General features: G+C 41.2%; 1 protein-coding gene across 3 annotated transcripts in view; it reads left to right on the top strand.

Moving 5' to 3' along the window:
• The window catches only part of hip1rb (huntingtin interacting protein 1 related b), a 40,509-nt gene extending 33,234 nt beyond the window's left edge, over positions 1-7,275 (top strand). For all 3 annotated transcript variants that reach the window (XM_021621595.3, XM_021621596.3, XM_021621597.3), the window contains exons 27-32: positions 4,696-4,796; positions 4,923-5,028; positions 5,160-5,283; positions 5,382-5,443; positions 5,543-5,770; positions 5,941-7,275. In XM_021621595.3, the coding sequence (XP_021477270.1) occupies positions 4,696-4,796; positions 4,923-5,028; positions 5,160-5,283; positions 5,382-5,443; positions 5,543-5,770; positions 5,941-5,949 (630 nt within the window). In that variant the 3' untranslated portion in view covers positions 5,950-7,275. The remainder of the gene's footprint in view (positions 1-4,695; positions 4,797-4,922; positions 5,029-5,159; positions 5,284-5,381; positions 5,444-5,542; positions 5,771-5,940) is intronic.
• Positions 7,276-8,767: the final 1,492 nt, after the last annotated feature.

Here is an 8,767-nt window from a genome sequence, read left to right on the forward strand (position 1 = left end):
GTTAGCAGTAAAACCATGAAATCAGCCCTTGCCTTGACAGGAAGCCAGTGTAGGGAGGCTAGCACTGGAGTAATATGATAAATTATTTTGGTTCTAGTCAGGATTCTAGCAGCTGTATTTAGCACTAACTGAAGTTTATTTTGTGCTTTATCCGGGTAGCCGGAAAGTAGAGCATTGCAGTAGTCTAACCTAGAAGTGACAAAAGCATGGATGAATTTTTCTGCATCATTTTTGGACTAAGTTTCTGATTTTTGCATTGTTACGTAGATGGAAAAAAGCTGTCCTTGAAACAGTCTTGATATGTTCTTCAAAAGAGAGATCAGGGTCCAGAGTAACGCCGAGGTCCTTCAGTTTTATTTGAGACGACTGTACAACCATTAAGATTAATTGTCAGATTCAACAGAAGATCTTTGTTTCTTGGGACCTAGAACAAGCATCTCTGTTTTGTCCGAGTTTAAAAGTAGAAAGTTTGCAGCCATCCACTTCCTTATGTCTGAAACACATGCTTCTAGCGAGGGCAATTTTGGGGCTTCACCATGTTTCATTGAAATGTACAGCTCTGTGTCATCCGCATAGCAGTGAAAGTGAACATTATGTTTTCGAATGACATCCCCAAGAGGTAAAATATATAGTGAAAACAATAGTGGTCCTAAAACGGAACCTTGAGGAACACCGAAATGTACAGTTGATTTGTCAGAGGACAAACCATTCACAGAGACAAACTGATATCTTTCCGACAGATAAGATCTAAACTAGGCCAGAACTTGTCCGTGTAGACCAGTTTGGGTTTCCAATCTCTCCAAAAGAATGTGGTGATCGATGGTATCAAAAGCAGCACTAAGGTCTAGGAGCACAGATGCAGATCCTCGGTCTGATGCCATTAAAAGGTCATTTACCACCTTCACAAGTGCAGTCTCCGTGCTATGATGGGGCCTAAAACCAGACTGAAGCATTTCGTATACATTGTTTGTCTTCAGGAAGGCAGTGAGTTGCTGCGCAACAGCCTTTTCTAAAAATTGAGAGGAATGGAAGATTCGATATAAGCCTATTTAGTTTTTTTAATATTTTCTGGGTCAAGGTTTGGCTTTTTCAAGAGAGGCTTTATTACTGCCACTTTTAGTGAGTTTGGTACACATCCGGTGGATAGAGAGCCGTTTATTATGTTCAACATAGGAGGGCCAAGCACAGGAAGCAGCTCTTTCAGTAGTTTAGTTGGAATAGGGTCCATTATGCAGCTTGAAGGTTTAGAGGCCATGATTATTTTCATCATTGTGTCAAGAGATATAGTACTAAAACACTTGAGCGTCTCTCTTGATCATAGGTCCTGGCAGAGTTGTACAGACTCAGGAAAACTGAGCTTTGAAGGAATACGCAGATTTAAAGAGGAGTCCGTAATTTGCTTTCTAATAATCATGATCTTTTCCTCAAAGAAGTTCATGAATTTATCACTGCTGAAGTGAAAGCCATCCTCTCTTGGGGAATGCTGCTTTTTAGTTAGCTTTGCAACGTATCAAAAAGGAATTTCGGATTGTTCTTATTTTCCTCAATTAAGTTAGAAAAATAGGATGATCGAGCAGCAGTGAGGGCTCTTCGATACTGCACGGTACTGTCTTTCCAAGCTAGTCGGAAGACTTCCAGTTTGGTGTGGCGCCATTTCCGTTCCAATTTTCTGGAAGCTGGCTTCAGAGCTCGGGTATTTTCTGTGTACCAGGGAGCTAGTTTCTTATGAGAAATGTTTTTAGGGGTGCAACTGCATCTAGGGTATTGCAAGGTTAAATTGAGTTCCTCAGTTAGGTGGTTAACTGATTTTTGTCCTCTGGCGTCCTTGGTTAGACAGAGGGAATCTGGAAGGACATCAAGGAATCTTTGTGTTGTCTGAATTTATAGCACAACTTTTGATGTTCCTTGGTTGGGGTCTGAGCAGATTATTTGCTGCAATTGCAAAGGTAATAAAATGGTGGTCCGATAGTCCAGGATTATGAGGAAAAACATTAAGATCCACAACATTTATTCCATGGGACAAAACTAGGTCCAGAGTATGACTGTGACAGTGAGTGGGTCCAGCGACGTGTTGGACAAAACCCACTGAGTCAATGATGGCTCTGAGAGCCTTTTGGAGTGGGTCTGTGGACTTTTCCATGTGAATATTAGTCACCAAAGATTAGAATATTATCTGCTATGGCTACAAGGTCCGATAGGAATTCAGGGAACTCAATGAGGAATGCTGTATATGGCCCAGGAGGCCTGTAAACAGTAGCTATAAAAAGTGATTGAGTAGGCTGCATAGATTTCATGACTAGAAGCTCAAAAGACGAAAATGTATTTTTTCTTCTTTTTTTTCTTTTTTTTATAAATTGAAATTTGCTATCGTAAATGTTAGCAACACCTCCGCCTTTGCGGGATGCATGAGGGATATGGTCACTAGTGTAGCCAGGAGGTGAGGCCTCATTTAACACAGTAAATTCATCAGGCTTAAGCCATGTTTCAGTCAGGCCAATCACATCAAGATTATGATCAGTGATTAGTTAATTGACTATAATTGCCTTTGAAGTAAGGGATCTAACATTAAGTAGCCCTATTTTGAGATGTGAGGTATCATGATCTCTTTCAATAATGACAGGAATGGAGGAGGTCTATATCCTAGTGAGATTGTAAGGCGAACACCGCCATGTTTAGTTTTGTCCAACCTAGGTCGAGGCACAGACACGGTCTCAATGGGGATAGCTGAGCTGACTACACTGACTGTGCTAGTGGCAGACTCCACTATGCTGGCAGGCTGGCTAACAGCTAGTGGCAGCTCCTGAAGAAGATCACCATGGTTGGCACAGTTAGAAAGAACAAGCCTGAGCTTCCCCCTGCACTGCTTGCAACAAGGGGGAGAGAGGCCCTCTCATCAAAGTTTGCCTTCACGCCCACCACCACTCTATTTTCTTGACTCCCAAAGAGGAACAAGAATGTGGTCCTCCTACAACCACAAAGGAGGTGTGGATGACAAGGTGATTGGAACTTACAGCTGCCCACTGGCCATCTTCTGTAACATCATTGATATGTCCTCATACAATGCCTTTGTGATATGGAACAAGATCAACCCTACGTGGATGCCTGATAAGCAGAACAAGAGGAGGGTGTTCCTGGAGCAGTTGGGAAAGGCACTTGTAACCCCACACATTCAAAGAAGGGAGCACCTCCCCCGCACAGCAGCCTTTGCAGCGCTTGTGAAAGCTGTTCAGGGGGCTGAATCTCATCCAGATCCAGCTGGGGCAGGCAAGAGGAGGATATTCCAAATCTGCCCCCCAAAGGACTGTAAAACAAATACTATGTGCTGGACATGTGAGAATTAAATCTGCAAAGTCCATGCACAGACACTTGCAAACTGTCCTACATGTGCTAATTAGAGTTGATTTATGTTCTTTATGTTTTTGTTTTGAATCTATCTTATTTTATTTATTGTTGTTTTATACACCTTGTGGGTGTGGGCAATTGTTAAAAAATGGGAGAAGTATAGTATTTTGTAGTTGAATTCCTCATTGTAGAGTATATAAGAATATATCACTATGTTGCCAAAAAGGTTCAAGACATATTTTTTCCTTTCAATAAAATGCATTCAAAACTACTTTCTGCACGTTTCTGCTACTTTCTTAGCACTTATATAGCCTATCTCTTTCTAAAAAAAAGTGTTCACCTATGCAGTACCTTTAGCAATAATAATAATAATCCTCTACATTAGTAAAGAAAACAATTATGACAGGTGTGTGGTAATAAAAACAAGTGGTGTCCACTGATTTAAATGCAGTCTTACTGCATTGTGAAGAGGGAAAACCCAGATATTCACAAAGTTTGATGAATGATAGGTTGTTTCTTCATGCAAAATAGAGTTGGGGTTTAAAATTCAATTAAGCTGCTTAATTTAAGGGTTTTGTGAAGGCAAGTCATTTTTGACCCTTAGGACAAGGGGGTGTACAGAATGTTAAGACTAACACAAGGGTTAAAGTAATGATGGACTGTTGTTTCTCTTTGCTAAATTGAGTCGTTCTTGCCATAACATGGACTTTGTCTTTTACCAATAAGGGTTATCTTCTATATACCCCCCTACCTTGTCACAACACAACTGATTGGCTCAAACGCATTAATAAGAAGGAAAGAAATTCCACAAATTAACTTTTAACAAGGCACACCTGTTAATTGAAATGTATTTCAGGTGACAACCTCATGAAGCTGGTTGAGTGTGCGAAGCTGTCTTCAAGACAAAGGGTGCCTACTTTGAAGAATCTCAAACATAAAATAACACTTTTTTTTTTGGTTACTACATGATTCCATGTGTTATTTCATAGTTTTGATGTCTTCACTATTATTTTACAATTTAGAAAATTATAAAATAAAGAAAAACCCTTGAATGAGTATGTGTGTCCAAACTTTTGACTGGTACTGTATATATTACCTGGACTAACCTGTAGCCCCGCACATTGACTCTGTACCGGTACCCCCTGTATATGTTTTTATGTTCCTTTATTTTTTGTTTAGTAAATATTTTCTTTAACTCTTTAAAAAAAAAATATTTAAAAATATACATATTTTTAACTGCATTGTTGGTTAAGTAAGCATTTTTAGCTGTTGAATTTGGCGCATTACTACTTTATTTAAAAAAAAATTAAAGTAGTGTCCTGATCACTGCTAGACTTGGTCTTCTCTTTCTAGGGTGCAGCCACTATTAAGGAATTCTACGCCAGGAACTCCCGTTGGACTGAGGGACTCATCTCTGCCTCCAAAGCTGTGGGATGGGGAGCCACACAGATGGTGTAAGTGCATTAAAGGGGGTCGCCTTAACTTTTTATCCGAGTGTGGTTATTTGTGTGTGTGACCTAGAGATCCCTCATGTTATAGGACGGGATGATGGTGTGATGTTTGTCTGGTTTCTCCCACAGTGAGTCTGCTGATAAAGTGGTGCTGCACACTGGTAAATATGAGGAGCTCATCGTCTGTTCACACGAGATCGCTGCTAGTACAGCACAGCTGGTTGCTTCCTCCAAGGTGAGAAACAAACACACAACCTTTTTAACTCTGTTCCCTTGCCAATATCTGTTTATTCTATTTTCCTCATATATTCAAAGTGTGTCCCTATCACTGTTTTCTTCATTCTCCCTCTCTCCTTCTGCATTTAGGTAAAGGCAGACCGCAACAGTACGAAACTGACAGCTCTCCAGCAGGCATCTCGCCGTGTGAACGAGATGGCGGCCAACGTGGTGGCCTCCACCAAGACAGGCCAGGAGAACCTAGAGGACAAGGGTTAGTGTGGTTGGTTGTGTGTCTTAACAAACAGATGTGAATCTTCTCAGGCCTTATGAGTCATATGGCTGTTTGATGCGTTTCCCTTTTTTCTGCAGATACCATGGACTTCTCTGGAATGTCCCTCATCAAGTTAAAAATGGAGGAAATGGAGTCGCAGGTGAGTCACCAGGCCTGTGTGTGTCTTTTTGAGCCTGTCTGCATGCCATGTGTGTGTTCTATGTGAAAATAACCTTTCTCAACTGTATGTTTGTCTCAGGTGAAGGTGTTGGAGCTAGAGAATCAGCTGGGTAATGAGCGTCTGCGTCTGGGAGAGCTCAGGAAGAAGCACTATGATATAGCAGGTGTTCCAGCAGCAGGCCTCTCAGAGGGCAATGGCCTGGCCCCTTCATCTGCCTCTGAGCCCTCCTCACCCAAACCCTCCAAGCCTAGCATCATGAGGAAACCTGCCTTGGCTCAGAAACCCAACTTACCACCTAAAAATATGGTAAGAGCCAAAATGGCTGGATTTGTGTTCATGTTTAGGGTAGTACTTGCTAAAGAAACTGCCACATAATGACACATTTAAAAAAATCTCAACTAACTCTTATGCTTCACCAAATACAAAATACTCTTATGCTATTTCAAATATGTGTGTTGTCTGTCTTATCATTGCAGTTCAGGTAGATTGATGCAGGCTAAAGAAGGACATCTCCATGCTGGATGGTCGGGTTGATCTGAGACAAACTGCCATCATATGAAGTGAACACAGGGTCCTTTTAAGCTGCCTCCAACCAGACGATCCACTTTCCCAACCGTACCTCTGTCCCTCTTTTCTTTTGCCAAACTGGAACTTGTGCTCCTCTCTTCTTCAGCCTGATTTGATCCCTCAGTGCTTTCTGCCTCTGAAGGAGACATGCTCTATTCTTCTTTTATAGATTAAACATCATATGCCACCAAGGTGGGATTCTTTGTTTTCGTGGACATAATGGTATTAAAAACTGAAAGGGAAAATATGAGGAAATCATGCAAAACTTTTTGTTATTGCAGCAATGCCATTTTGTCTGAACTTTTTACTTATAGCCTACTGTATATTAAAAATACTAATTGTATTAGTATGGACAGGATCACTGCAACATCACAAAATGACAGCAACATATTGAACTAGCCCATATCTGGGACAGCCTCATGTTGCTGTAATTTTCTATGTTGGTTGGTGTGTAAGAAAGGAAGGAGACATTGGCACACAGATTATGCGGATAAGAACATATTTCCACACATTAAGTCCTGCTCAATGTCTCTGTATTAGTTCCAGGTTGTCATTCCTTCTATAGCTTGATTTATTTCTAAGTGGGACTGTGGTCCTGTGCTCAACTCTTTTCATATCACCAAATGATCATCAGTAAGACCAGGGGGTGAGAATTTTCAGGCAACCCTGTTTAGGTTAGTGTTTGATTCTAGATTTGATCAATTTAACCCCTGGTACAGGAGGAACAGCTCCCATCATTAAAGCATGCACTAGTTTAGCTATACACATGGTCATAAGGAAGTATAATTATGCATTTAAAAAAATATATCTATGTACAATTGAAAATTCACTCAATGGGGATTAGCAATCTGCACATCACAAATTATTCTTTGCATCTCTTCTACGTGCTCCCTAGCCACTGAATGTCTCTCTCACTGGTTATATAAAACTGGCTATGCAGTCAAAGGATGTTGGTGAAGATGCTGGTACACAAACGGAATCTCTGTACTTGACAAATAATTATCACCTTGAATTTTTAGAGGAAGGCTACTTTCCAAAGCTGAAAATGGACAGGGGGCTGTACAGTATACAGTATGTGGAACTCTTATTTTGCTTCTGGGAGCTTTTCTTATGATTACTTCTGTGCTTTCATTTGTAATAAACACATTTATACATTCAAATCTATTAATATATTTTAGTAAAGATTACTGTGGTTCCTCCATGTAATAAGTGTATGTCAAATGAGCAATAAATGTTTATGGTCATCTGTTTGTTCTTCTGTATTTTGGAAGGTAAAATGGTAGTTGTCAGCAGGTTTTTAAAACAACTAAATATCTGGATTATGGCTGTTATTGACCCTGGAATTGTTTACTGGGACTAGGCATATATAGGGAGGGGGAGGGGGAGGGGGGGGGGGGGGCATCATATAGTCTAAAACACTGACACAGCCTTTGAGGATGTTTGAAAATGGTAAACAGAAAAAATATATATTGAACAAAAATATGAATGCAACATGTAAAGTCTTGGTCCTATGTTTCATTAGCTGAAATAAAAGATCCCAGAAATGTTCCATAAGCACAAAGCTTATCTCTCATTGTATGCATACATTTGTTTACATCCCTGTTAGTGAGCATTTATTCACCTGACAAGTGTGGTATATCAAGAAGCTGATTAAATGACATGATCATTACACAGGTGCACCATGTGCTGGGGACAAGAAAAGGCAACTCTAAAATTTGCAGTTTTGTTATACAACCCAATGCCACAGACCTCTCTAGTTTTGAGAGTTTGAAATTGACATGCTGACTGCAGAAATGTTCACCAATTGTATTTCTCTACCATCTGCTGCCTCCAATGTCATTTTAGAGAATTTGCCAGTATGTTTGACCAGCTACACAACCGCAGACCACGCCAGCCCAGGACCTCCACATCCAGCTTCTTCACCTGCAGGATTGTCTGAGACCAACCATCCGGACAGCTGATAAAACTGGGTTTGCCATCTCAGGGAAGCTCATCTGCGTGCTTGTCGTCCTCACCAGGGTCTTGATCTGACTGCAGTTCAAAGTCGTGACCGACTTCAGTTGCCAAATGCTCACCTTCGATGGCCACTGGCACGCTGGAGAAGAGCGCTCTTCACGGATGAATCCCGGTTTCAACTGTACCGGGCAGATGGCAGACAGTGTAGCGTGCAAGGTGTCATAAGGTCGAGCAGTTTATTGATGTCAACGTTGTGAACCGAGTGCCCCATGGTCGTGGTGGGGTTATGGTATGGGCAGATATAAGCTATGGACAACGAACACAATTGCATTTGAATGCACAGAGATACTGTGACGAGATCCTGAGGCACATTGTTGTGCCGTTCATCCACCGCCACACCTTCATATTTCAGCATGATAATGCACGGCCCCGTGTCGCAAGGATCTATACACAATTCCTGGAAGCTGAAAATGTATCAGTTCTTCCAAGGCCTGCATACTCACCATAAATGTCACCCGTTGAGCATGTTTGGGATGCTCTGGATCGACATATGACAACTTGTTCCAGTTCCTGCTAATATCCAGCAACTTTGCACAGCCATTGAAGAGGAGCGTGACAACATTCCACAGGCCCCAATCAACAGTCTGATCAACTATGCGAAAGAGATGTGTTGTCCTGCATGAGGCAAAAGGTGGTTACACCAGATACTGACTGGTTTTCTGATCCACGCCCTACCTTTTTTTAAAAGGTATCTGTCACCAACAGATGCATATCTGTATT

This window comes from Oncorhynchus mykiss, chromosome 11 (assembly GCF_057628025.1).
Source record: "Oncorhynchus mykiss isolate SJ-2025 chromosome 11, ASM5762802v1, whole genome shotgun sequence".
NCBI lineage: Eukaryota > Metazoa > Chordata > Actinopteri > Salmoniformes > Salmonidae > Oncorhynchus > Oncorhynchus mykiss.